Below are 27,130 nucleotides of genomic sequence, written 5' to 3'. Positions count from 1 at the left end.
TCCACCCATGTAATTCCCATGATTCTGATGAGACTTGGTTCCAAATGTGCCTGTGTACCTTTAGTCTGTGTAATACAGACATTAAATTTGCTTAAGCCGGATTTTTGAGAAAGTTAGTATACTCCTTCGGGTCCCTAAGTATGCTCAGGTCTGCCTGTCAAGTCATTCTGGTATGTTCTCATGTTACTGTCTTCTCTGAGCTATGAGAGGCGTGTGCCCAAGAGCAATTAAGTATCGGTGCTCCGGAGGCTGCTGCGTGCCTGTATATGTGTCCCTGTTTTTACCATGAGGGATGGGAGTCCAAATGCGGTTTCTGGGTTTGTGTCTGAGTACTTGTATGATGCCTAAAGGTAATTGTGATTCTGTACATGTTTGTATATACGTTAGGACTACGAGTCTATGGGCTGCTGTGTACCTATTTGAGTGTCTCTTTTCAGCTTGAAGACTGTGTGTACCCTGCCCATTGTGTGTCCTGTAGACATGTGTGGGTATGCAGTGAAGGTTGTGGGTCTAATCGTAACTATGTCCGTGTGTGCTGCATGTTTAAAGACGGGAGGGAATCGCCTTGTATCCCCAGGGTTAGGAGAAGATGTGTGTGGCCGCGTGTACACTACAGGAATGTGTTTGTCTCTCAGTCAAGCTCGGTCCTCGTCCAGGGCCTGGGGGGTCACGGTCACGTTCTGGGATGCCCTGGCACAGGTTCCCAGAGGGGCGGGGTCTCTAGCGCCCCGCCCCCCGACTCCAGGCCGCTCATTGGCCGTGGGTGCTATGACGTCGTGGGGATCGCAGACAGAAACCCAAGCGCCCGGCCCGGCGAGCGGGAGGTACTGTCCGTCACCCCGGGCTTTGTTACGTCTTCGCCTACTCACCTGGCCGCGGGCGCGTCCTGGCCGCTGCAGCCCGGAGCGGAGTGCCAGCCGCTGCCGCCGCCGCCGCCGCCATGGTGTCCCCAGTCACTGTGGTGAGTGCGCGAGCGAGCGAGCCAGTGTCCGGCGCCCACCGGCCTGGGGACTGGGCTGCGGCAGGCCAGGCCGCCGGGGGCCGTGGAAGGGGCAGGGATCTCGCGGCGGTCGGCGTCCCCGGGAGGGAGGTGGGCGCTGTCAAGGCCCCCCCCCCCCCCCCACCGCTCCCTGGACCCGCGGCGCCCCTCCTCCACACAGCCCCTGCCCGCCCGCCCGCCGGAGGGAGGAAAACAGTGGGCATGTGACTCGGAAGCGTGACTTTGTTGATGTCTGTGTGTCTGACGCGGGTCGGCGGGCTGGTTGCCGGGGAGAGGTAGAGGACAGCAGCTGGCCGGCGGTTCTGCGTGGGCAGACCACAGGGAGGCGTGGGAGAGGGCGTGGGAGAGGGCGGGGAGGGCAGGAGGGTGACTGGGCCCTCCTGGGAATCCTGGCCCAAATCTGTTCCCTCGGTTCCTTATCTCATAAACAAGTCTGGGGCGGGGGAGGGGATGTCCCTGAGTCCAAGCAGCATTGGTAATGTGCTGGAGGAAGAGGGGTCCTTCTCTCTTGACATTGCTTCCCATTCAGACTTTCTCAACTCGAACGTTTGTCTCTTTTCCCCACCCTTCCTCTTCTAGTGTTGGATTCTCTATGATTGTCAAAGTCTCGCCAGCTACTACTGCCTGTTTCTCCTCATAGGACACATGGGGCTGGGGGACGGGTATGGAGCAGACCTTGATGCTTCTAAGGGCAGGCTGGTGGTTGATGGGGAGAACTGGGGACTGTGTGGCTGTCCATCTCCTCCAGTCTCCTCCTCCGCCCATGCGCCTGCCCTGACGAGCCTGGATGGGGGGAGATCTCCATAGGAAGGGACTTAGTCATCTTTTCTCCCTGCTCTCACTCCCCTCAGAGCAAGGGCAGGCTTGGACCTTGGACCTACCCATCTACCTCTTCCCAACCTCCTTCATCACAGTCCGATCAGCCGTCAGGTAACTGGCAGTCTGGAAGTCAGTGTGTTCCCAGAGCCTTGTGCTGGACAGCTCACCCAGCCAGAGGCACAATCATTTTGGGCAGAATGTGGGTATACAGGGAACCTCAACCGTTCTGAACCATCCACAGAGACCCTGTACCAGAAGCCCAAGCAAAGGAGCTTCAGGGTGTCACAGATTGAGGATATCTGCAGTAGCCCCCCTCCCTAGCTTGGAGAGTACCTGCAGTGGCCTTAGACACACCTTTCTTTAGTGGCCCTCCCCCCTGATCCGTCTGAGGCCAAGTCAGCTGCTGTTACTTCCCCCCTCTCAGTTCCACATCTCCTCCCAGCCAGTCTGCTGGCTCCAGCGCAAAAGCTGGAAAGAGAACTCCTCCCCCGCTTCCTGCCTCTTTCTCATGAGCTCTTGAGTTGCTCTTGTTCTCAGAGAAATGAGACTGACCGACAGACAACCCCCTGCAACTCTCCAATCCCTGAAATCCTTCTCTAGCCAGCATCCGTGTCTCCTCTCCTTGCCCTTCTTGGTACCTTTAGGCTGGTACCTTTAGGGGCAGCTGGAGTGGAGGCTGAGGAGCAGGCTGGCCAAGAAAGAGCCTGTGGGGGCTGAGGTGCCCACCCTCACACATTGCTGGCACTCACCCGGTGTTGCCAGGGCCCTAAGCCTGTGCCCTGGCCCCACTGCAGAAGATCACAAGGCGGCTAGTTGTGGCGTCTCTGTGGTTTCCTGCTGACTTCACTCCATTCCAGACAGCTGGTGGCTGATGGTGGCAGAGACGGGTTAAAGGGGTTTTGGAGGGACAGGGAGGGGCCAGGAAAGGAGAAGCATTGGCCTACGGGAGGGGACTTTGTCCCAAGACCTGTTTTCTGCTCAGTGAGTGACCATTCTGGTCCTGCCCTAGGGCCAAGAGTGGATGTGGGCAGCAGGAAAGTGGAGCCCCTCCCCTTCCTAATCAATTAAGCTTCAGGGTGATGATGGGCATGTTTACACTCTGCTGGCTAGTTGGGACAGGCCAGACTGAATTTCTGCGTGTCAACCCTCCCTACTTGGAAGGTGGGCCTGGCTCTGGGGTATACGTCTGGGCTGAGGGTGCCGGCTCTGAACACCTCTGTGATCTTCTGAGCTCGTAAGTGCTGAGTGCTGCCCTTGTCCTATGTCCTCCAGGTGAAGAGTGAGGGACCCAAGCTGGTGCCCTTCTTCAAGGCCACCTGCGTGTATTTTGTGCTCTGGCTGCCCTCGTCCAGCCCATCGTGGGTCAGCGCCCTCATCAAGTGCCTGCCCATCTTCTGCCTCTGGCTCTTCCTTCTGGCCCATGGCCTAGGATTCCTGCTGACCCACCCCAGTGCCACCCGCATCTTTGTGGGGCTCGTCTTCTCCGCTCTAGGTGATGCCTTCCTCATCTGGCAAGACCAGGGCTACTTTGTGCACGGTCAGTTGCCATAGTAGCTGTTTGGGAGGAATCCTGGGGTTGGGCGCTAGAGGGTCTTAGGTGGCCAAGGATTTGGGAGAGGGAGCTTTTGAACAAGAATATGGGGCATCTGAGGGGTTGTGAGGCCAAAGACCGTGGGACCCTTATTGGAGGATTGCCTTACAGAGGATCTGGTGATCGGCTCTGGAGTTCCTCAGGGGAGGGGGTGGTATCTTTACCTTTGTGGATTTCTTCCCACCCCTGATACACCCCAAACAAAGTTCCTGGGTTATCCTAAGCACTCCCCCCCCCCACCCCATGTCTCTCATTACTCATCCGAGCCTGCCCTCAGCATCCCCTCATCCCCTCTCACTCCCAGGTCTGCTGATGTTTGCTGTGACCCACATGCTCTACGCCTCGGCCTTTGGCATGCGGCCACTGGCTCTTCGGACAGGTCTGGTGATGGCAGTGCTGTCGGGCCTGTGCTATGCTCTTCTCTACCCAGGCCTCTCAGGTGCCTTCACCTACCTGGTGGGGGTCTATGTGGCCCTTATCAGTTTCATGGGCTGGCGGGCTATGGCAGGACTACGGCTGGTTGGGGCAGCCTGGCGCTGGACTGAGCTGGCAGCAGGCAGTGGTGCACTGCTCTTTATCATCTCAGACCTGACCATCGCCCTCAACAAGTTCTGCTTCCCTGTGCCCTACTCGCGGGCACTCATCATGTCCACCTACTATGCTGCCCAGATGCTCATCGCCTTGTCAGCTGTTGAGAGCCGGGAGCCAGTGGAAGACTACAGACTGAGCAAGGCCAATTGAGAAGCCAGGGTGTGGTTACCCCTCTCTCCTCCTGGGGGAGGGGTCCAGAACCTGCAAGAACTGAGTCAGGATGGCTGCAGGACTGACCTGGAGAGTAGATACCACTGGGGAAATGTACACGTTTGAAGGGGGGTAAGCAGGAAAAGGATCTCTCTAGCAAAGTTGGTGTTCCAGAACAATGCTTACAGATAAAAAGAGCCAGCCTAATTCTCCTTGCTGGAGCCAGAATTAGACATCTCCCCACCTCTAACCCCATAGGGGCTGTCAAAGCCCCTCCAGAGGGCAATGGTGCTCAGCGTCTTGACCTCCCCCCGCTTCTAGATGGAAGAGTCTGACTCACCCCACTCCCATTCTTTCTGATCTGCACAAGAGTCGAGTGAAGAGGGGAGAAATCTGACCTGAGATGACCCAAACCCAGGGCTTGAAACCCGTTTCACAGGCCCCTAGGTGAGAAGACTGGATGAGAATGGAATCTTTCTTTCCCTCATCTATCCTTGTTACTTGAACTATCTCCGTTTCTAAGTGGTGGGTGGGAAGGTGAAGGGGTGTCTGCCCAGGTGGGGAAGACTGGGGACTTCACTGGCCTAGGAGCTTGGGCTATCAATGATTCAAGTTGGTCCCATCTCTCTCAGAGGCCAGTCCAGAGCTCAGGCCCACCACCACCACCGCCACCTTTAGACCCTATCCCCAGGGTTAGGGTGAACTATACCAAAGGAAGGGGCCAGCCTGTATGTGTGTCTGTGCGTGTGAATTTCTGTGTGTGTGTGTGTGTGTGTGTGTGTGTGTGTGTGTGGTCTGTCTCCCAGACTGTCTGGGTCTTTCTGTGCCATCTGTCTCTGTCCTGCTGTCTAAGTCTTATAGGGAGAGGGCCTCAGGGAGTTGCTGAGGGGGTGCTGAGCCTGGCTTAGAGAGCTGGGACCCCATCCCACCACCATCAGTGCTTTCTTCTCTGCCCCTTCTGCACTGGGAGCAAGAGGAGAGGGCTCCAATGACATTCTAGGGTCATAAGACCTAAGGCACATTCAATGCAAAAGGAGCAAGGATGGGACAACGCCATCCTTTGCTGTTCATGTGAAAAAAATAAAAACCAAGGGCCACTGGCTGCTCTGCTTGTCTGCTTGTGTGGCGTGTGCCTGTCCTGGAGAGAAAGGGGTGGGGGCATGGTGCCAGGGGCCCTGGATGTCCTTACAGCCTGGGTCACAGTGCTGGCCAGTGCATCTTGGCGCCAGGCTGGCTCCCTGGCTCTGGTGACATGGTGCCTTTTGGAGTGGGTCTCCCTTCCCTGGTCACGTGTATGGGTGTGGATATAATTCAGGAGGGTGGGGGATGGGCAGTATTTGCCACCATCCGATTTTGTCTTTGATGCATTCCCCTGTGCACGGACACCTAGCACCTTTGCTGACTCTTAGTGACCCAGTGCCCTCTACTGCTGCCCGCCTCCTCCCGGACCTACTGCCTGTTCCAAAATGATCCAGATTCCCTTCAAGTGTTTCCTCTCTCCTTGAACTCTGGGCTCCATTAAACAGTGGGGAGGAGTAAGATTAGATTAGCTGATTTGTACTTTAGATGGGAAGCTCTGGCAAAATAATGTGTCACCCTGTTCCAGGGGCATTTGCATCTTAATGGGCAGTGCTCTGACCCAGAAGCAGAGAGGAAAGCCTTGGGTGGTGGTGAATATGCCATTAGTAAAAGGGTTGTAGAGTCGTGGGGACAGGATAGAGGAGGCTCAGCCCCGTGTGGGTGGTGGGTGAATTAGTGATTTTCAGACTAGGATTTTTACAGAGATACCTGATGGGAGACAGGAAAAGGATAAGTAGAAGAGAGTGGCCCAGAGACAACCCCCACCCCCCCCCATCCTTGTTTGGAGTCCAGTAGTTTCTTACAATTTTTTTTTTAATTGGGAAGATTCTGCAGTAAAACCTAAGTATGAGACCTAGTGAGCTGGATGACCAATCGTTTCTAGCTTTGAGAAGCATTAATTCCCAAATACCAGGAACTCTAGACACTAAAGAAGCAAGGCCCTGATCCCTTCAAACCCCAGAACTCTTGAGGGCAGATCTACCTGGTGAAGAAGTGCTGGGGGGGGGGTGAAGGGGGGAGGACGGAGAAGAATGAAGCCTATAAGATGCGTCCTCCCCTGCCCTGAGGGGAGGGGAGGGTGCGATGTCGCTGCAGAGGAGGGGAAGGCAAGCCAAGGCCCAGCCAAAAAGCGGCTGGTCACCCCCAATGCGGGTGGGTTTGGACTAAGCTCTGGGGGTGTGTGTCCTCTGTATCCCCATCCACTCCCAAGCCCATATCCTTGGTCCCTGCTCCATGCCAACCTCAGGAACAGGCAGGGGTGAGCTTAGTCAGTTTATTGTCCCATGACTTCACTGACAAGCACCAGGGAGCGAACTGGGCCGCCGTCACTGGGGACACACACAGGATAGGCCCAGAAACCACCTATAACAACATCCTCCTGATGCCTGGGCTGGGCCGGAGATCACATAAGGTGCTTGGACTTCTTCTGCAGACTCTCGGTGACTGACGCTAGAATTGACTTGTCATCCTTGTCTGAAAGAGCAAAGCAAGTATTTGTCAGTGTTGCTAGGGGGAAGGGAAACTCCAAATTGCTGGACTTGCAGTTAAGGCCCCCGTCTCCCAAGGTCAGCTGAGCGTGTGGGGCCAAGAGCTGCCAGTTATTCAGAACTCAATATTTGCCAGGCATTGTGCCAGTCACTTCTGTGCACTATCTCATTTAAGCCTCAAGACAGCCCCCAAGAAGTAGATTAGAAAACAGGCTCAGAGTGGTTTGCCAAGGTCACATGGCTGGACGGTAGTGGAGCCAGGGCCGTGGGCCCACGTGCTTACAACCAGAATTAAGCTGTCAGGGATTTCTCTAGCTGTGGAATGAAAGCTGGATGTCTCCCACAGTGCCTTCCCTGGCCCAGTTCTGTCACACAGTTCAGCAGCCGCCCTGGAGGCATCATCTCAGGGCCAGATACCTAGCTGAGTACTTGAGAGACAGAGCGACAGGATGTGGTCTTTCCCTGAGGAACGGGACTTACAGCAGGACACCAGAGGACCGCCGCGGAGGGTTCAGGGAGCGGCAGAGGATGAGGCTGGAAAAGTAGATGTGGGGGACAGGGGAGACAGTGTGGGGAGCCTTGCTGCTTGGGGTTTCCTCCAGAAGATCATGGGAGAGTTAGGGAGTTTAAGTAAAAGGGAGCAGGGCAGGTCAGCTCTGCATTGGGAGAGGTCCTGCTACTAGCTGTGTGGTTGTGAAAAGAGTGTGTAGGAAGAGAAAACACTTCCCCTGCACGTACACACGTTGGGTAGAGGTGTGGCACACCTGTGCAGAGGAAGGGTCTCCACTAGGTTCCGTCCCGTCCTCCCATTGGTGCTTCCCACCTGTCCTTATCCTAGACCAGGAGCTTTCAATCTTGGTCGCACATCAGAATCACTTGTAAAATCTCGTAAACATAAAAATTCCTTCTAGAACCTGGCCACGGAAATTGTGCCTGGCCAGTCTGGGTTAGGCCCGATCACCAGTAACTTTTTCAAAGGCAAGTCTAGGCCCACTAAGCGTTGCAAACTACAGTCTACCGAGGGATTGCAAACTCCCAAGCCTGGAGGCTCCAGACATGTAACAAATGACATCGAGAGGCACCGAGTACGGCCCGTTGGTGAAATGTTTACACCACCTGTTGGCAGAGTAAATGAAAAAATGCACCCCCGAGACGGCCATCCTGCGCCTCTGGCCCAGATGGGACGCAGGGCCGCCTCCCCGCCCCCAGGCGTGCTCTGCGGGTGCCCTCACCGTAGACCGTGAGCGCGCAGCTGCTGCGGTCCTTGCCCAGCTCGTTCTCCACCAGCACGCTGTACTCCCCGCTGTCCTTGAGCGTGCAGGTGGGGATGACGATCGTGCACACCCCGCTGGTGGAGTTGTACCAGAACTTGGAGTTGGCCGTGATGTTGACGTCGCCCTTGTAGAGGGTCACCGTGGGCCGCGGGTTCCCAAGGAAGGCGCACGTCATGGTGCAGTCCTGGCCGCGCAGCACCGTGTGCGGCTTGAGTGGGATCAGGAAGCGCGGTGCGTGGCGCCAGTCCTTCTGCTCATACGGCTTCAGCTTGGCGCTCAGGTCCTCGACTGCGCGGGCGGGACGCGGTGGGCTGTGAGCGCGCCTGGGACCCCGGCCAATGCCCGCCCGCTGAGAGCTCGAAGGCTCCCCGGAGCCCCCCAGGCCTGGGCTACATTCCCACGCCCTCTCAACTCTGGGGCCCTGACCTTACGCCGGCACCCGAGGTTCCATTCAGCCACCCTCCCACTCCCTTGTCATTCCAGGGCTCCACTATCAAAACCCAGTGCGTGGGATTTCACGCTTTTCCAGACCCAGGGGTCCTAACTTCTTTCCAGCTGTCAGCTTCCCGACCGAGCTGTTAACTTCCATCCGAGCTTTTCCAGCATCAGGTCAGCCTCCGTGGTCTCTGCTAGTCTCCATTTAGCTCTTCATTTCCAGTTTCCTGACGCTATCTCCACCCCTAGCCCCTTCCCTCCAGGGTTCCTGGACATCATCCCCAGCCCTCATCCCCGTGACCCATTGGCTCAGGGGACCACGTCTCAGCTCTAAACAGCCGGCCCGCCCCTGTCCTCCCCGTCCCCAAGGGCGCCCCCACCTCCACTGTCATCCCCACCCCCAAGGGCGCCCCCCCACCTCCACCCCCTCAGAGTACGTACAAGGTAGTTCCTCCTCTAGGCTTCTGGATCACTACTTCTCTTCCCAGCATCCCTGACGTTAGCCTTTTCCGCCTCAGTGGTTCTCAGATTTTACCTCAAACCCCGGGTACCCCTGGCAATCCCTATGTCATCCCTGCCATCAGGGATATAACCCAAACCCCCGAGTTTCCTGACTCACTCTTGTCCTTGACGATGAGCCAGGTATCCTTGGAGTCGAGTGGGTCACTGTCACCGATTTCGTTCCGGGCCACTACTCGGAAGTAGTACTTCCTGCCAGGGAGTAACCCGGTCACCGTGTACTTGTTGCTGAAGACGCGCTCCGCTGCTGTGAACCAGGTGGGGCTGCTGGCATCCCGCTTCATGATGACGTAGTGGGCCTCACTATCCTCCTGCACGTCAGGGCTGTGGTTCCAGGTCAGAGTCACCGTGTTGGGGACCTCCTCAAACAGCTGTAGGTTTGTGGGCGGCCGCGGAAAATCTGGAACAACCACAAGGTCCAACAGCCACCCTCGGGGGCCTGAAGAATTATGCCCCACCACAGCCACCTGCCAAGCCCCATGGAAGATGAGACGGGGAATGTCCCTTCTTTGAGTCTCAGGCCGCTGGTATTTTGGAGTCAGAAAGAACTATTTCTGAGGCATAGCTCTGCCATTTACCAGCCCTGTGAACTTGGGCAAGTCACTTATCTTTTTTTGAGACCGGTTTGTTTCCTCGTTTGCAGAATAGGGCTCACAATAACTATCACAGAAATGCTGAGTAAAGTGCTTGGCACATAGTGACTATTCAATAAAAGTTTACCCCTTCATCCCTAGGGAGTTTAAGGCTTTATTATAAAGCTTCTAGCCCTCACTACTATGAGGCCACTGCAATTATTAATGGACTCATTTCCATCTATCCCTCCTGATTCCCACTCATTTTCTGCTCTCTCTCTGCCATCCGTCCTCTGCATATGCCTCAAAGCTCATCAGATATGCGTGCGGAAACTGAAACAAGGATTTGGTCCTAGTTCAATGCCTCTAGGGCTTCAGGGCATTGAGAAAAAGCGGAAAGAAACCTCCCCATTAAGGCAAAGGCCAATAAAGTCTTGTTTTGTGGTGCCAGACAAGACTTCACTACCTTAAGGCCTGGCTTGACAGTGATAGGAACTCGAGCAGCAGTGGGGAGTTATATTTTGGAGTGTGTGCAAGGATACCTCCCCAAGGCCTCTGCCTACTGTCATACCTGCCACACGCACGTGGATGTCATAGGATGCCTCTCCAAACTCATTCTGGAGCAAGATGCGGTACACCCCTGAATCAGAGCGCTTGGTGCTGTTGATGAGGAACTGAGAATGGTTTTTGCCCTTGATGATGGTTTCCCTGCCCTTGGTGGGGATGCCGTCTTTCTGCCAGATCACGTTAGGTGGTGGTGAGCCCTGTGTGGTGACAGGAGATGGCACTGGGGTCACCCAGGTGATATTTGGGGCTCCCACTGTTGAGAATTCTCCTGCCAGGCTCTAGTGCCAGGGTTCTGGCGAGGGGCCGAGACAGAGACTCTGATAGCTACAGCAGCCATCTCGGTGGGCATCTGGGGGCCAGGATCTGGAACAACTCACAGAGAAGGCAGCATGGATGCAGAGGGCTGTCCCAGCACGAACCACCATGTGACTCTTCAGTCGGGCACTGAGATCAAACTTGGGGGCAGCTGAGAGGGAAGAGACCAAGGTGGGGCCATGGACCTCTCTCTCTCTGGAAGACTCAGCTTTAAACCTCCCCATCCAGAGCCTTTCCCAACCTCTCCTCCATGCTCTTGTTAGAACCCATACAGACCGTTAGCAGCCCCAACACTGTGAAGCATTTATTTGTCCCTTGTCTGTCTTCCCCTGTTAGTATGTAAGACTCTAGGGCAGGTCCTGTGTCTTAGTTGTTTCTGTATTTCCAACACCTCTCTTGGCACACAGTAAATACTATTTAGCATACAATGAGTGGGGTTTTTTTGGTGGGGGCGGGTCACGCCTGGCTCTGTCCAGGCACAAGTATGGACGACTTCTTGCCCATAGCATCACCCAGTTTTCCCCTGTGGGATGAGGTCCTAGGGAGGAAGGTATGGAGCTGGGATGTTGAGGCCTAAACCGCAGCTCTCTCTGCGTCCTCACCTGGTGGTGGCATGGCACGAACCCCCTCATCCAGTTCCACAGGCTCCCCAACCCCAGCCTCATTCACAGCCCGGATGCGGAAGAAGTATTTCTGCCTCTCGGTGAGGCCTCCCACTGTGTAGCAGGTGCCTGAGATGGGGATCTTTGTGCACTTGGACCACTCCTTAGTGTCTTCGGCCCGCATCTCAAGGATGTAGCCAGAAGGTGGGTCTCCCTCTGCAGGCTCCCGCCAGGCCAGGGAGATACTGGAGTTGGAGGAATCAGACACATGCAGACCCTGCACCAGGCCTGGGGGCTCTGGGTGGCAGAGACATCCAGTCAGTCTCCCAGCTCATCCGCACTCATCCCCGTGCCCATTCCCACACCCGGTACCCCTAAAACCTAGCTGTCAGCACTTCTTCCTCTGACGCCCAGTTCACACCTTCAAGGCCAACCTTGCGCACTCAACAACCTCCAAGTTCAATTCTCTCACTGGCTCAACACTTTCACCCTTGAAGTCACTACCCTCCAAATTCAACATACCCTACAGCCTCAATTTCCTTCTATTCTATTTTTTTTAAGGTTATTCATTTTGAGAGAGACAGAGACAGCGAGAGCAGGGGGGAGGCAGAGAGAGAGAATCCCAAACAGGCCCCGCGCTGTCAGCCGTGGGACCCCACGCGGGGCTCGAACTCATGAACCGCGAGATCATGAGCCGAGCCCAAACCGAGAGTCAGTCACTCAACTGACGGAGCCACCCAGGCGCCCCATCAGTTTCCTTGTGTTCTAAACTCCACCCTAATTTAGCCCAACCATCTCCACCGCCTCCATTCGTGTGCGGTACCCCCATCTCATCTCCCAACCTCAGCCCCCTCCCGACCATCCACACTATACTATCCCCCTACCCAATCCTCAGACCTGCCTCTACCACCTCGCCTAACCAGAAATGCTCAAAGTTTGATAACTTTTTTCCCACCCTGCCCAATCTTTATTTGTTGGTTTTCTCTTATGTGTGAATCCTGTCCCTCTATTAGGCTGGCAGCTCCCACAGAGTGGAGACTGTGTGGAGGGGTCATCCTGTTAGGCTTTCCCAGAGAAGAAAGCGGCTGTCTACCTTGCATCAGATAATTCTACTACGTGCTGGGGTTTGGCACCCCATACTCACTGACAGGGTCCTTGGCTACCACTGAGCTGGATGCCATACTGGGCTGTCCAGGGCCTGCCTTATTCACAGCTATAACTCGGAATTCATATTCTGTGTCTTCCAGGAGACCATCCACAGTGCACTTGGTATCTGAAATGGGAGTTTGAGGGGTCCTGAGGCCAGGGGGTCCATGAGATGGGAGACCATAGGGTGAGAGGGCATGGATTAGGGGGTGGCGGGATGCTACGAAAATCCTCAAAGGAGTTGGGAAACAGAGTATGTTCAGGGCAGCAGAAGTACACAGGTCCACCCAGCAAAGCCTCTCTTGGTCCTCCTGAGCCTCTCTCCCTAGGACCTCACCTTGGATGGGCTCCTTGTTGACCGGCACCCAGAGGCTACTGCCTTTCTTCCTCCGCTCCACAATGTAGCCGAGCACTGGGGCTCCCCCATCCTGGGTAGGGGCATTCCATGTGATGGTCATGCTGTCTTTGGTCACATCAGTCACTTGAGGCTGGGAGGCAAGACCAGGGGGCTCTGTGGGAGACAGAGGGCAGAGGTTAGAAGGGGGAGCATGTAGACATTTCCCACCCCATGTTGATCTCTGGCTCCCTCCTTAAAAAAACAAAACAAAACAAAACAAAACAAAACACCTTAAACCAATGATTCTTAACTAATGTCTGGGTTTTACCTCCAGAGAGTTTAATGTAATTGGCCAGGGGGGTGGAAGCCAGGCATGAGCATGTTTTTAAAGACATCAATCAGGTGATTCTGTTGAGCCCAGATTGAGAATCGCCAACTTGGTTCTTTCGACCCTTGTCATCCCCAAAGCCACAGTTCCTAATGTACTGTCTGGACACATGGACACATGGAGACTAGTTGGGAGGGGTGTCGCCAGAAGTTAATTAGCTTTCATAATTCAAATACCCATGTTTTCAAGGGGCTTCTTTGGGGGAAAAGTTAGAACAGATTCAAGGTTATCTCTAAAGTAACACTACTCTCACTTGAATTTGGGGTGATTTCTGGAATGGAGAAACAAGTGGAGTCATTTCCCTGCAACTGAATGCAGTTCTGGACATACACACAGGGGATGTGTTGTGCATGTGATCTGACTGGGAAAAGTAGAGAATTCCTACCCAAGATAATGTTCTGCTCGTACTCCGGATTCCATCTGTCTCATCGGATAGCCACAGAGGCGACCCCACAGAATTCCCCACAGACTAGCATCCCTCACTGGCCGAAGGCCTCCATCCCAACCCCTGAGTTTCCCACTGAGCATAGGGCTATCTCACTGACCAATGGGATTTCCTGCAAACACTTCATCTGTTTCCAGAGGGTCGCTCACTCCTTCTGAATTAACCGCCAGGATACGAAACTGGTAGGCTTTTCCCTCTTCTACCTTGTTGGTGGCAAATTTCGTGAGTTTGCTGTCCACCTCGCCTATCTTAATCCAGGACTTCTTGCCGACCATCCTCCGTTCCACTATGAACTGGGTCACAGGCCGCCCACCGTTGTCTTTGGGGGCCTTCCACTTCATGTGCACACAATTACCCGAGAGTTCCAGAAATTCCACCCGGCCCTGGGGAGGTTTCGGACGGTCTGAGGACAGAAGATAGCATCACAACAGGGACCGGGAAGGCTTTATCCCACTTGCCAGAGGTCCACCAAACTGGGGCATAGACTTCCCTTGCCCTTCTCTGTGTTCACTGTGCCTCCTTGTAAGACTTGCCCAAAGGGTTTGATCTTTGGCCACCTGAGACTCTCACTTGCCTAGGAATAGGTGGACTGGGGACCCGGGGAACCCCTGTCTCAGCTGATTCACCCCTTGTCCCCTTCCACACAAGATCTCCCCCTCCTCGCAGCTTCCAGAACTCCAGTGCTTTGTGATATTATAGTTCATCTTATGTTATAATTACACGTTGGCCAGTTTTCATCCCTTTTGGGTTGAGAAACAGCTGGAATACTTCCATCCCTGTATCCTCAGAGCTGAGAACACAGAAGAGGGGTTCAGTCATGCTGTTGAATTGAGTCAAAACCCAAACCTTCTCACTCCACAGCTTGATGGCATGGGCGTGTGTGTGTGTGTGTGTGTGTGTGTGTTGCATGTTGACCATGAGCTCACTAAGGTCAGCTCCTCATCTCTTGTATTCCAACCCATCCCCAACCCCATTCTTACCCCCTTCCATCTTTCCAGCTTCATTTTGTCCTCAACCCCATTCACCCACCCTCACTTCATGTCACTTCCAACCCCAAAACTCACGCACCAACCCCGCTTCTATCCCTAAATGCCCCTCTTTCACTTCATTTCTACCTTATTTGCAACCATGTCCTCATCTCCAAGTCAGTAACACTGGAAGGTCTGCTATGTGCTGTGCGCCCTATGTGCTTTAAATTCACTTGAAATAGATACTGAAAACAAAACTCCTGACACAACAACAACAAAAACCAAAACCAGCCCCAAATCACCCCATGGCAAATGAGAAATGGAGGCTTCCGTAGGTTCATCCGCTTGCCCAAGGCCGCCTAGTGAGGAACTTAGAAAGCGGGCTTCCGGTGCAAAGCCAGCACTCGGATGCCATTCTCAACCCCCAGCTCGAGCTCCCATCCCCAGCCTGCCTCCCGCCCTGAGCGCAGAGCAGCAGATGCCCTCAGCTCAGCCCAGCGGGGGCCAGCCCTCACCCAGCACGCTGAGGTGCAGAGTGGCTGTGGCTGTGCCATAGTCATTCTTGAGCTTGAGCAGAACGAGGCCACTGTCCTCACGCACGCAGTTGGAGATGGTGAGCAGCGCCTGGTCTTCCCCGCGCTCCATGGACACGCGTTCCTCTTCTGTCACCTCCATGCCGTCCTTGTACCACGTCACTTTGGGCAGCGGCTTCGCCCGGAAGGGCACCTTGATGTTTGCCGTGTGGCCCACCTTCACAGTCACGGGGTGCGCGGCCAGCGCCTCCAGCACCGACGGGTCGATGGTAGGTGGATCTGCGTGGGGGGGGGGGGGGGGGGCGGCGGTAGGGCAGGCTCACCCGGTAGGAGTGGGGGGTGGGGCGATGAGGGGTGGAGGAGATCCCATGGGGGTGGGGGAGGAGCCCTGAGCACGTGGGCTGGCCCGGAGGGGTTGAGTCTTGCCTACAGCGGGCAGTGACCTTACCTGCAATGAATACGGAGGCCTCGCTCTCTGCGCCCTTGGCCCGGAAGGTGTACTTGCCCTCGTGCTCCGGGCCCATACTGGGGAAGATGAGCTTGTGCACTGCACCCTGCTTCACGATCTGCACGCCGGGCAAGTCCGTGATCTGGGGGGGCGAGGGGCAAGGGGCGGCCATGAGTGCGAATGTATGGCCAGTCCACCCCTTCCTCCTTGGCCCCCTTCTCTAGCCCTTGCCTCGGACCTCCTTGCCATCCTTGAGCCACACGCCCTCCACCTTCTCGTCGTTCAGCACGACGCACAGTTCAGCTGGGCTCCCGGTGGCCGCATGCACGTCGGACATGCCGCTCTTCACCGTGGCCAGACGCTCTGGGGGAGAAAGGGAGCAGGTGCTGGGTGAAAGGAACTCACGTGAAAATGGCTGGTGGTGATGGCCATGGGAAGGGGCTGGGGTGCCATGTCTGTCAAAATAATTTATGATGAGCAGGAGATTTGGAAATGGTCAATGGGCGATAGGAGAATGGTCAGGGAGGGAACTGGAGCAAGTAGGTGGGAGGTTGGGGAAAAGTCCAATTAGCATTGGGAAATGGTTAATGGGGGCCTGCTCATCGGAAGATGGTCCCTGGGGACTTGGGATGCTCAGTTGAAGAAGAAGAATAGATGGTGGGAGTGTAGATGGGTAGAGGAGTTGGGATGGTTAGTTGGGGTTATGCTAGACTGTGGGATGCCCAGGGTTTTTAGGAGTTGAGGGTGGTCAGGGTCAGTGGGGACTGATCAGGATTAGTGAGCAGGGGCTGGTCAAGGTCAAGGAGGATCAGATGATCAAGGCTGCTGGGGATGGTCAGAGTCTGGAAGTGAAGGATGGATAAAGTCAAGGGATTTTGGATAGGGTTCCAGACATGGGGTATGACCAGGGTCTAGGAGGTAAAGATGTTCAGGGCCTGGGAGGTCAGAGAGGGTCAGAATTTGGTAGATGGGGGTGATTAGACTGGGAAGTAGAAACTGACCATGAATTTGAGGAGGCTGGAGTCAGTAGGGGGCTGATCAGTGTCCATGGCAGGGAACCACCAGGACTGGGGAGATTGGTCAGTGGGAGCTGACAGGGTGAGCACGTACCCTCCACGGTGACCACAGCAGTACTGTAGTATTCAGTGGGGTCTCCGTCCTGCATGGCCACCACGGTGTACTCGCCACTGTCACTGAGCTGTGCGTCCTCAATGACCAGCTCTGCTCGCTTGCCCTCATGGCTCATGCTGTACTTGGTGCTGCGCTCCAGCAGCCGCCCATCCTTCTTCCAGTACAGCGTCACGTCCTTGGAGGTCAGCTCACACTCAAGGCAGGCACGGCTCCTCTCTTTCACACGTACGTTCTTTAGGGTTCTCACAAACTTGATGGGGATGCCTGTGGACAGATAGACTTGGATCTGCATCCAACCCCCTACATCCCTTTCTGCAGCTACATGCTGCCCTACTCCTCTTTTTGGTCCCAGAAACACAGGGACTTGTGGCATTGAATGTGTTGTGTGCAACACGTGACCCACAGAGGTAACCGGCAGAGAGAGTCCCAGCTCTGCCCCTTACTTGCTGGCTGACTGTATGCAATGCATTCACTCTCTGGGTCTCAGTTTCTTCATATGTAAAATGGGATAACAGTTTACCCCCTCACAGCACTGCAGTCAATATCTCTCGTGGCCCTTTGGAACTCCAGCCATAATTGCCTTGTCTTTCTGGTGTCTGGGCCTTTATACACCTGCTGTTCCCTCTGCTGAGAATTTCCTGTCTTCATCCCCATTTGCTGAAATATGAACTCCTTTTGGTTCTTGGCAAGACTTGGCCATCACCTCATCACATCCTTTCTGACATCACTAAGTGGTGCTCCTTCTTTGGGTGCCCACAGCCTCTGTGTCTCCCACCATCACAGCCATGATGATTCCACGTTACAGGAGTCAAGTGTGGTTCCCACGTGTGACATGCCTCACGTGTAACTCTCCAAACGAATTCTAATGTAGGAATGCAAGTGGTTAACAGTGATGTGCTATAACATATAAGGTTAGAGCTGGAAAGGCTAATAATTTCCTGACCCATGATCTCCCAGCTGGTAGTAAGACCCCAGTCTTGACTTCCTGCTTAAGAACTTATGTTCCAAGTCCATTTGGTGCCTCCTCCACTACACTAGGAGTTAGTGGAGGAGAGAACCCTCTGTCTTTCTAGAACCCATCACAGGGCTTTGCAAGGAGAGATGGATGGATGGATGGATGGATGGATGGGTGGATGGGTGGATAGATGGATGACTGCCCGCATGGAGGTGGCTGTGGCATGAGGCCCACCCCTCAAGCTCTGGCCCAACCACTCACGGTCAATAGTGAGCTGGGCTTTCTGTACCAGGTCCCCCGCCTCAGCAGAGAACTCGCCGGCATCACTGAGTCTGGCATCCTTAATCTTAAGTGTGTGGGTCAGACCATCCTCAGACACTGTGATTTCATACTTTTCATCCCTCTTCAGCTCCTTCCCATTGAACTTCCACACAAAGTTGGGCACTTTCTTGGAAAGGCGGATCTCAAAAACAGCTGTCTGGCGCTCTGTCACCTTCATTGGTGTCATCTCTCCCAAGAACTTCAGCGGCTCATCTGTGGATGAGTAGGAGGGGCAGTCGTTGGGCTGCAGCCCTGGTCCCTCCTGAGGGGTGGGGTGATGGAGGGGACATGAAGACTCAGGGGTCACTGGCCTCCTATAGCCCACAATTGGGGAAAGCATCCTTCCTTTCGGTCTGCTTGTGAATCCTGGAGTCCCCTCCCACGATGGTCATATGGTCTCCTCCCCAGTAACGTTAACACAGCAATTTTAAAAGGCACTTATGTAGTTTCAGATATGTGCCAGGCACTCTTCCAGCCAGTGTGCACATAGGATGCATCCAATTCCCATATAGATAGATTTTACTATGATTTCTCATTTTACATATGGGGAAACTGAGGCAAACAGAAGTGAAATAACTTGTCCCAAATCACAAGCTTCTAAGTGACAGAAGCTGGGATCTGAACCCCAGCAGTCTAACTCTGGAGACTGTGTACTTAACCATGATGCTACACTGCCCCCATGGCACTTACTGTCTCATTCTCTCCCTTGTGCCCCATGTTTCCCTCCTCCGTTAATGTCCATCCCCATGCAGTCCTCTCCTGCATGGCCCCGCCGTCCTCTCTCCCACATCCCTGGCAATTCCTCCCCTGATCTGACAGCATCTTCCTTGTTCCCCCTCATGCCCACATTCATACCCAGCACTGTGAGCTCTGCTCTCATCTTCTTGTCACCCACGGACAGGCTGTAGGTTCCTGCGTCGTTCATGTTCACATTGGTAATAACCAGCATGTACTTGGTGCCTATCTGCTTCACATCATACTTGCCTAGGGAGTACTGGATCCTCAGTGGCTCATTATCCTGTCTCATGAAATGGGTAGAAAAGCTGAGGGAGGAGTTTAGGAGGAGGCTTCCAGAGGTCCCCATTCCCCAAGGCCAGCCTGAGCTGGAGGGTACGACGTCTGCCTCTCTAAGATCCTCAGACACACCAGAGGCCCCCGAGATCTCTTTAGCCACATCATCTAGCTAAGCGGGACCCTGGGTCCCTGCCTCCTTTGAGACCTGAACTCTTAATGTTATCTTCAGGACTACCTAACTCATCCTTTTCAGATGGATAGACTGAGGCATGGAGAAAGGAAAGTAAGTGTCTCAAATCAAACAGCAAAGTGATGAAACAGCTAAGAATAGAGCCCAGCTCCCAGTCAGTTTCAATCATCCCAGGAGGCATCAGCCTCTTGCTGGAATAGAAGAGGGACCTGGTTGACGGATAATGAGAGTGTCTGTGAAGGGAGGAGGTGCAGAGAGGAAATGATATTGCCAGGGCAGGCCCTGCCTAGGTGTCCCCTCCCCACCTTCATCCATATCATCTTGACATTGGGGTCCTTCAGCTCCATGATGCAGTCAAAGACCACAGTGGTGTCAATCTTGGTCTCTATGTCTTCCAGGGGCTTCAGAATCCGGATGGTCTGTGAGATTGTGATAATAAAATGGCGGGTGTCAGGGACATCTGGGGCCTGTCCAGTCTGTTAACCCAATTCTGGAGGAGCTCCTTAAAGGTTTGGGGAGAAATGACTAGGCTGATTGGACATCTGTGCCTCCCCCAACCTCCTGCCACTACCTGCCTGCAAGATTTAGGGGCAGACAGATATGATGGACCATGAGAAAGGAACTCCATTCATGGAATAGTCACCATGGACCATGAGAAAGGAACTCCATTCATGGAATAGTCACCATGGACCTGGGCCCATTACCTAAGTCCTCTAATTCCAGTGTAGATGCTCAATAATTGTGAGTCGGTTGAGTGAATGCATGATGACAACACAAAAACATATGAAAGAGGAAAGTAGAAATTTCATTTTGCAAATGAGAAACTGAGGGGCAGTTCACACAGTTAATAAGGCAGTAGAAGTGGGACTTGAACCCAGGTCTATCCTACTCCAAAGTCTATGCAAACACATTTGGGTGTAGTGGGGAGAGAAGTAGAGATCCTTTCTTGCTCTTGCCTTTGAGCATGTGTGGACAGGGTGGAGAGACCTTGCCACTGGGAGACACACAGGCACCAGCACTTTCGGAGAGACCCAGACCCCTGCCTGCAGACCCCTGCCCCTCTATGGTCACTGACCTCCACCTCCACTTTCTTCATCTCTTTGAGCTTCTTGAGCAGCCCCCGGAAATCAGTGAAACCATACTCCATGCAGACCTTCTCAAAGTCCTTCTTGGGTACCTTGGACAAAATCTCCAGCATCTCTTTCTCACCTATCCCCTTCTTCTGCTTCTTCTTGGGAGCAGGGAGTCCCCTGGGAGGGGGTGGGTACCAAGCATGGGCTCAGCACCTCCCTCTGAAGACAGAGGGAGGCTCTCCTAACCTTGAGATTCCCTTCCCTAATTCATGGGTTCTTGGAGCCTGGGCCATTAACTCAGGGCCCCAAAGGCCTTTGAGAAGTTCTGGCCTGGAGGGTGGAGGGACAGTACCCTGGGGAGAGGAGCCTCCCAGCCTCACCTCTTCTTCAACATCTTTTTGAAATCCATTTTTTCATGACCTGAAGACAGAAAAGGGGACAGGGTCAGACAGAGGAGTCTGATCCCTACAAAACAAAGAAAGACCAGGAAGAGGGAGCTGGCTCACCTTCTGTCACCAGCAAGGACACAGTGTAGATGGCATCTGCATGGTCATTGCTTGCAATGCACTTGTAGTTGTCAGAGTCACCGGAGGTCAGTGGCTCCAGCTGGATCAGAGTCAAGCCATTAGTGGGGGAGTGAGGAGGACCCCAGGGAGACTTTCTGTGAGGAGGGCAAGGAGGGCGTTTTGGGGGGGAGGGGGAGTGGGGCTGAGTGTGGGTATATGTGTGGAGGACTGAGCAGCCTCTATGATGTGGAGGTTCCAGGGAGCCATCAGTGTGAGTGTGTGTGTTTGTAGCCTGATTCTTCACAGGATTCTTCCTCTTGGGTGTGAGCTAGACGACAGGGATTTCCTCTGAGTTGTAACTGTGTGCAGTTTCTGCCACTAGACTGAGTGTTCCTTCCTTTAACACATATTTACTCCTTTGTACAGGTGCTGGACTGAGCCTGAGGAAACCGGTGAATTAGGCTGAGGAAACCGGTGAATGTTGGTATCTGCAACATGGCACTCACAGCCCAGTGGGGTCTCGGAATGAATGAATTTGTGAACGCGGTGGCCAGTAGGGGGACCTTGGGGCAGCCTGTGTGTACTAAGTGGGAATAAGGGTCCAGTAATGGGGCCACTGGGAGAAGGAACATTCTGTATGGTGGGGAGAGGAGAGGCTTTTTGCCCTTCACAATGGTATGTCCTCGCAGGACCAATTGGGACACGTTTCCCCATGACCCATCTCTCCTTTTCCTCAAGCGTCTGGAACCAGAAGTTGCAGAAGCTGGTTAGATCTAAGGATGATCAGCTCTTGGCCAGAGTCTTCTAGAAGTGTCCCCTGAAGAGCCCAGGAACCCTGACCTTCACCCCATCGCTAGGATCAGTTCCTCCCTTGGTGCCTGGCTGCCCCGATTTAACCTGGCTCCACCCACTACGGCTACGCCCCCTTCTAGCCACGCCCATAGCCTTGGCCTCCCTTCCCTTTTGGCTCTCTCACCTTCTGGAAGAGATGGGTCTCCTGCCCCTCCTTGGCTTTGCCCTAGCTCTGCTTTGCCTCACCCCTAATTTTGGTCTCCTGCCCACTCTAGCAACACCCCAGCTCCTGATTCGGCCTCTCTTATCCTGCCCCTCCTCTAGGGCAACGACAGCTTCTTTCCCCATGGCCCTTCTTGGTTCGTTCAGTTGTGGCTCTCTTGTCCGTGATGGGGCCGGCGGCATGCCCTGGGGTCCCTGCCTCTGGCCTCGTCCGTAATTGGCTCTCTGGCTCGGGTCCCCGCACCTTCAGCACGTGCTCCTTGTTGATGCTGTCGTAGAACATCTTGGCCGACTCCTTGATGGGGATGCCGCTCTCCCTCTTCCAGGAGATGTTGGGTTTGGGGTTCCCCTGCACCCGGGCTCGGAACACAGCTTTATCCCCTGCAGTGGGCACGGGACACAAGTACACCTCTTAGCCTCCAGGTCGGACCTTCGGACCCTGCCTCCTCCCAGGGGTCTCATGTCCACCCCGGCAGGGGAGCGCCCCTGGGCCTGGGGCCGCCAGTGTTTGCATTACTGGGGGACAGTGGGGTCGTGGTGCTGATTGGGGCACCGGGAGAAGAACAGAAAGCAGCCAGGGGCTTGGGGACACACGGGGAGCGACACACCCTCGGGCGCGGTGACCGGGTGAGGCTTCTCCACGAACTCGGGGACGCTCTCGCCTGCAGGGATGTCAGTACTCCGAGTCACCAAGCTGAAGAACTCTACAGTGCTCGAGGACTTCCTTGTCACGACTTCCTCTGTGGCGACAGGCGAGAGGTCAGAATGGGCCCAAGACTGGAGGATTGACCTTTTCTTGAGGGGACGGTGGAGCATTTTAGGGCCGCGCGGGGACTTTGGCCAGAAAAGGAGGACCTTTCGTCAGTCGGTCGTTGTGTTATGGCACGTTTCAGCCACCAGGGGGAGCGAACTCCTCTTCCAGGCCTCTGGTCAATCACGTTTATCGGGCCACGTTACCGGGTCCCAATTCTTTTCTTTTCTTTTTCTTTTTTTCCAACCTTTTTCTTTTTTAAAAAGGAGATTTATTTTGATGGGGGTTTCTTGGCCTCTTGGGCTTCTCTCCTGGAAATCCTAGTCCCCCAGCAGCCTTAAGAGGGGCCCGGTGGCTTAGTTGAATTCTGCTGTCTGCCTTCCCTTAGCCCTTCTGTGGTTTAGCATTCATTGCTATGGGAGGAGCAGTGATTCTTGAGCGAGGGACAGGAAACATTCCCAGCCTAGAGGGGCTATGGGTGGGAATCTCCTTATCTGAGAGAGCATATTCAATGCAGTCATGTAATTTTATGTTTGGAAAATGAAAAGTTTTTTCAGTATAAACTACAGACCGTCTTGTTGGCTAGTGAGTTGACAGTTAAAAACAATGTCTCTGATTCACAGAGCGCGTTCCTTTTGTCAGGAACCGTGCTAAACACAGTTCAGAGGTTATGTTATTTAATCCTCACAATACTCCAGCGAAGTAGGTGCTTTTATTATCCCCACTAGCCTGAAAGACTGAGATGAGAAAAACGTGTTCCGACGCACTTTTAAGTAGCCATCAGAAGTGTCAAACAAGCAGTGTGCAGGCTGCCCATAACCTGCAGATGTTTAATCTCTACAATGGTCAAACAAAAAGTAGCCCTACATCTAAAGAATGAGAGATTTCACATAAAAATTCACATTTCTGGATTCTCAACATGGAGCTCATACCCCCCATATGGCAACGATCGGGGGCAGTGAATAGCGGCTGCCCCTTGAGGTGGGGGATGTGCTCTGCAGTTCACTTCGGTCATTTTTTCTGCATTTATATTCCGTGCCTGGACCCTGATGGCCAGTGGTTTTAAACTCTGGCTACATGCTAGAATCTCTGGAGAGCTTGAAACACACACACACACACATACACACATACCCATACACCTGATTTAGCAGCTGGGTGAGACTTATGTATCGCTATTTTTTTTTTCATTCCCCTTCCTTGCTCCCCGCTACACTAAAGCCAATCGAATATGCAGCCGGGGTTGAGAATCACTGCTATCATCACGTAAGTTTGCAACTTCTGGTCTTGAGCCCCAGCTGTTCCACTTGCCTGGCCTCACTGACCAGGAGTGGTTGGGATAGAGTGTTCATCTGGCCCTGACCTCTGTGCACGAGGACTTTGAGGGACTCTGTCCCTCCAGGACTTTGAGGGAGGGGGCAGTGACTGGGAGGGGATATTGGATACTTTGGCCTCTGGCCATCTTTTAATCTCTTTTCACTAGAGACATGACTGAAACAATCTGTTCTGCTCTGAGACCATTTCTCAGCTTTCCCTTGGATCTGTTTTCCCCCAAGTCCGGTCCCCAAGGGTTGAGAGCCTGGAAGCTTAGGTCACTTGTTTATGTCTTCATCCTCTCCACTGGCAGCTCCAAATCTCCTATTTCTGAAGTGGAGCAGGGTCAGCATTACTCACATCTAGATAAGGTAGCTACTTCCCTAGCTTCCTCCATGTCTGAAATTCTGCCATCAGAGATACATCCATTTGCTTCGGGCTCTGATCTCCTCAAGCAATTAAGTTCATCAATCACTCACACACATGCATGTGACTGACTTTCCTAAGCTGTTTTCCTGGAGATCGGATCTATGGGTAAGCATCCCACTGGCTGAAGCTTTATCAAAGTACAGATTAGAAGCACAGGTTAGGAGAGGGTTGTCCTTTGTATATTGGGCTCCTGAGGGGCCCAGAACTCATAACGGCTGAGCGCCCACCCCCGCCCCTCGCCCCGTCGCCGCCCAGAGGCTGGATCTGGAGAAAGAAAGGCTGCCCTTTCCCGATTTCCCCTCCCATCCACTCTACTTGCCTCCCACGATCCTGGTTGTCTGGGAGAAGGTCTGCACGTGGGTGGTGGAGCTGGAGAACTCCATGGACACGTGCTCCTGCAGCATCTGCTCGTGGTGAATGGTCGTCATGGTGACAGCAGGCGTGGGCACTCACCTGGGAGGACCAGGGAGAGGATGAGGCCATGAAGGAAGGGCCTAGGAGGGAGATCCAGAGTTGCTCTTCTGTGTGTGTGTGTGTGTGTGTGTGTGTGTGTGTGGTGGGGGGAAGACACGGGGCAGGTGAACACAAGGGGAGACGACTGTGCACAGGAGAGAATGAGGAGAAGTAGGGCAGCAAGCTTCTCTCCGGCCTGTCTTTTCTTCCCATTGTATCTCGCCTTCCCAGGCTGGTTACAAGGGCCAGTGGGCCTGTCACCCACCAAGTAATCGCAAACCATTCCAAGTTCTCAGGGGGAGAGAATGGTAGGGCTGAGATTTACCCAGGGGGAGCTGGGGATTCGTATTCATAGCTACATGGAACTAGGGAGGCAGTGTTAGCTGTCTCATCAGGAGGCAATGAAGTCAGACCTAAGAAGGAACTTCCTGACTAAGCCATACTGCAGTGGGCCTTGGAAGGAAGCTGGGGATTTTCCTCCTGTGCCCTGGGGACCCCTGGCATCATTGGAATGCTAAGACGGATAGATGAGAGTGTGTGTCTGCAGCCCTGCTTTCACTTGTGACTCGATAAAGACAGAGGCTGAGGTTTTCTTTCATTTTTTTTCTTTAAAAAAAATCAGTAATTCGATCTCATCGTTAATAAGTGAAACAACATCCACATCCATATGAAGAGGCCCCCTCCTGAGCCCCCATCTCCCGGCCCTCCCCCAACACGAACCACCCAACCACCCGTGGTCGCTCAGCTCCTTCTGGAGCTCCTTCATGCAGAGACACGTATGTTTTTGTCCTCGTCCCCTCTTTACACTTCAGGTACACACTATTCACTATTCCGCCCTTTCTCTTTCACGGAATCCACCTTGGAGATCTCTCCGTATGGGTTCATGAGGGCTCTCCTCGTTCTAACAACTACACAGTATTTCCAAGAATGGATGTTCCTACCATTTTTGTTTAACCAGCACGGCAGTTTTCCACCTACACTTTGTGTGTGAGGAAACTGATGTCTGCGAGAAATAACCTGTCAAAGGTCACTCAGCCTGGAATCCCGGCCTCCTGATTCCCAGTCCACTGCCCTTCTGAAAAGGGCCTTGTTCTGGGCAGGAAGGTGGAGGCTCAACTTTATCTCCCCCACCCCCCGTATCTCTGCCTGGCCTATTTCCACCTCTGAGTTCTGAGACTGTCACCAGCTAGACCCCAAGAGCTGACCTTTACTGCTCACCTGCATGGTTCCACTGACCTTTGTCCCACATTCTTCCTTAAACTCTTCTTTCTTTATTTTTAATACGAAATTTATTGTCAAATTTGTTTCCATACAACACCCAGTGTTCATCCCAACAGGTGCCCTCCTCAATGCCCATCACCCACCCACCCTCCCCTCCCTCCCACCCCCCATCAACCCTGAGTTTATTCTGTTTTTAAGAGTCTCTTATGGTTTGCCTCCCTCCCTCTCTCTTTTTTTTTCTCCCCCTCCCCCATGGTCTTCTGTTAACTTTCTCAGGATCCACATAAGGGTGAAAACATATGGTATCTTTCTCTGTATGACTTATTTCCAGCTTATCTCTTAACTCAGGCAAAAGACCTGCGGGGAAAAATATCCTGTGATGGAAACTGAAACAACCCCAAGCAGTAACAACTGCCTGGACAGGAGCTCTGGTGGCCCAGACCACCCAGACCAGTTTAAGCTTAACACCTACCCTGACTCACACCTGTGCAGACGGACCCTGGCGTGGCCTACCGTTACCTTTACCTCCTCATGATACTAAAATCTCCACCCAACGAGCCTCAGCCTCATTTACGTTACAATGTATCTATGGGCATGTTTCCTTAAGGAACAGGCGTTGACCTTCTGCTCGCCTGTACATGCGACGACATGGCTCCCCATCTAAATGTTCATCCTAAATAAAAGAAACCTACTCACCCTCGTTCAGGGAGTCACGACTTTGGAAGATTTTCCCCACGATCTCATTTGCTGCAAATAAAGTTTCCTTCGTGCGATTACCCACCTGTAGTTTCTACCTGGGACCCCCCCCCCCCCCCCCCCCCACCACACACACACAAGGAGCGAACTCACACGAGTTAGCTTACTCTGACTGTCCTGCTCTGGGCTCCGAAGGTAGCAGGTTCTGCACCCTTCTTGAAGAAAGAGGGGAGCCTTACCTTTGCGTGACCTGTCCCTCCTAACCCTTGAATGCTGTGTCCAGGGCTTTGGGGGTGCAGCTATGCCTGGGCTGTAGGCGGGCAAGTCTCCTTTTGTCCCAACAGTGGAGTCACCGGTCCCTTAAATGTCTGGCCCCTTGGGGGCGATCCCTTACTGAGCCTCCACAGCTGCCCCAGCTAGATTGGCACGCTGCTCTGGTGGGGGAGCGGAGGGGGGAAGTAAGGCTGGAGCCAAGGCTGGAGGAAATGCTGGGGACCAGGCGTGTGGGCAGGAGACTGAGGGTGGTGGTCCAGGCTTACTTTTCCTGTTCTCTTTCGCCAGAGGTTCTGGTTCTCACTGCTGGTGGGCGGGACCTCGCTGAGCTGAGGGGCTCAGGGTAGCGTGTGTGTGCGCACACGCACATACATACACATATGTACATGTGTGCACAGTCCAGTGGGGCCGGAGTCAGGGAAGTCTGCCACTTCGCAATCATCCAGGGGGCACCGTTCATGTTGGACTCTATGTGTGGTGCCTGCACGGCTTAAGTGGCCTCACAGGGCCACCCTGGAGGAGGAG

At 53.9% G+C, this 27,130-nt stretch overlaps 2 protein-coding genes and 1 long non-coding RNA gene across 3 annotated transcripts; 2 read left to right on the top strand and 1 right to left on the bottom strand.

Moving 5' to 3' along the window:
- Positions 1-834: 834 nt before the first annotated feature.
- On the top strand, positions 835-5,253 carry TMEM86A (transmembrane protein 86A). The gene is made up of 3 exons (XM_086677829.1): positions 835-961; positions 3,092-3,356; positions 3,715-5,253. The coding sequence occupies exons 1-3, from the start codon at positions 941-943 to the stop codon at positions 4,149-4,151; spliced, it is 723 nt and encodes a 240-aa protein (XP_086533955.1). The 5' UTR covers positions 835-940; the 3' UTR covers positions 4,152-5,253.
- Positions 5,254-6,315: 1,062 nt separating this feature from the next.
- On the bottom strand, positions 6,316-24,405 carry IGSF22 (immunoglobulin superfamily member 22). The gene is made up of 22 exons (XM_025929110.2): positions 24,282-24,405; positions 22,080-22,211; positions 21,716-21,852; positions 20,458-20,557; positions 20,332-20,371; positions 19,954-20,128; positions 19,184-19,297; positions 18,530-18,692; positions 17,615-17,887; positions 16,378-16,662; positions 15,506-15,630; positions 15,268-15,409; positions 14,802-15,098; positions 13,419-13,721; positions 12,486-12,659; positions 12,147-12,275; positions 11,003-11,299; positions 10,463-10,551; positions 10,090-10,282; positions 9,047-9,346; positions 7,951-8,280; positions 6,316-6,704 (listed from the first exon to the last, which is right to left on the bottom strand). Exons 1-22 carry the CDS (start codon positions 24,388-24,390, stop codon positions 6,634-6,636), a joined length of 3,978 nt encoding a protein of 1,325 aa, XP_025784895.1. The 5' UTR covers positions 24,391-24,405; the 3' UTR covers positions 6,316-6,633.
- LOC147576608 (uncharacterized) lies at positions 15,224-22,788 on the top strand. The gene is made up of 2 exons (XR_015240963.1): positions 15,224-15,650; positions 20,884-22,788. It is a non-coding gene; the product is annotated as an uncharacterized LOC147576608 (long non-coding RNA).
- Positions 24,406-27,130: the final 2,725 nt, after the last annotated feature.

This window comes from Puma concolor, chromosome D1 (assembly GCF_028749965.1).
Source record: "Puma concolor isolate L17-30 chromosome D1, mPumCon1.1.hap2, whole genome shotgun sequence".
Lineage (NCBI taxonomy): Eukaryota > Metazoa > Chordata > Mammalia > Carnivora > Felidae > Puma > Puma concolor.
This window is presented reverse-complemented; position numbering and strand designations above follow the sequence as displayed.

Bases quoted from the DNA above. Each gene is read 5' to 3' on its own strand.
- TMEM86A (XM_086677829.1), top strand. From the start codon at position 941: ATGGTGTCCCCAGTCACTGTG. The intron at 962-3,091 runs GTGAGTGCGCGA...TATGTCCTCCAG, and splicing joins TGGTGTCCCCAGTCACTGTG to GTGAAGAGTGAGGGACCCAA. The intron at 3,357-3,714 runs GTCAGTTGCCAT...TCTCACTCCCAG, and splicing joins CCAGGGCTACTTTGTGCACG to GTCTGCTGATGTTTGCTGTG.
- IGSF22 (XM_025929110.2), bottom strand. From the start codon at position 24,390: ATGACGACCATTCACCACGAGCAGATGCTGCAGGAGCACGTGTCCATG. The intron at 15,631-16,377 runs GTACGTGCTCAC...TTTCTCCCCCAG, and splicing joins TGCTGTGGTCACCGTGGAGG to AGCGTCTGGCCACGGTGAAG. The intron at 15,410-15,505 runs GTCCGAGGCAAG...TCGCCCCCCCAG, and splicing joins GGCTCAAGGATGGCAAGGAG to ATCACGGACTTGCCCGGCGT.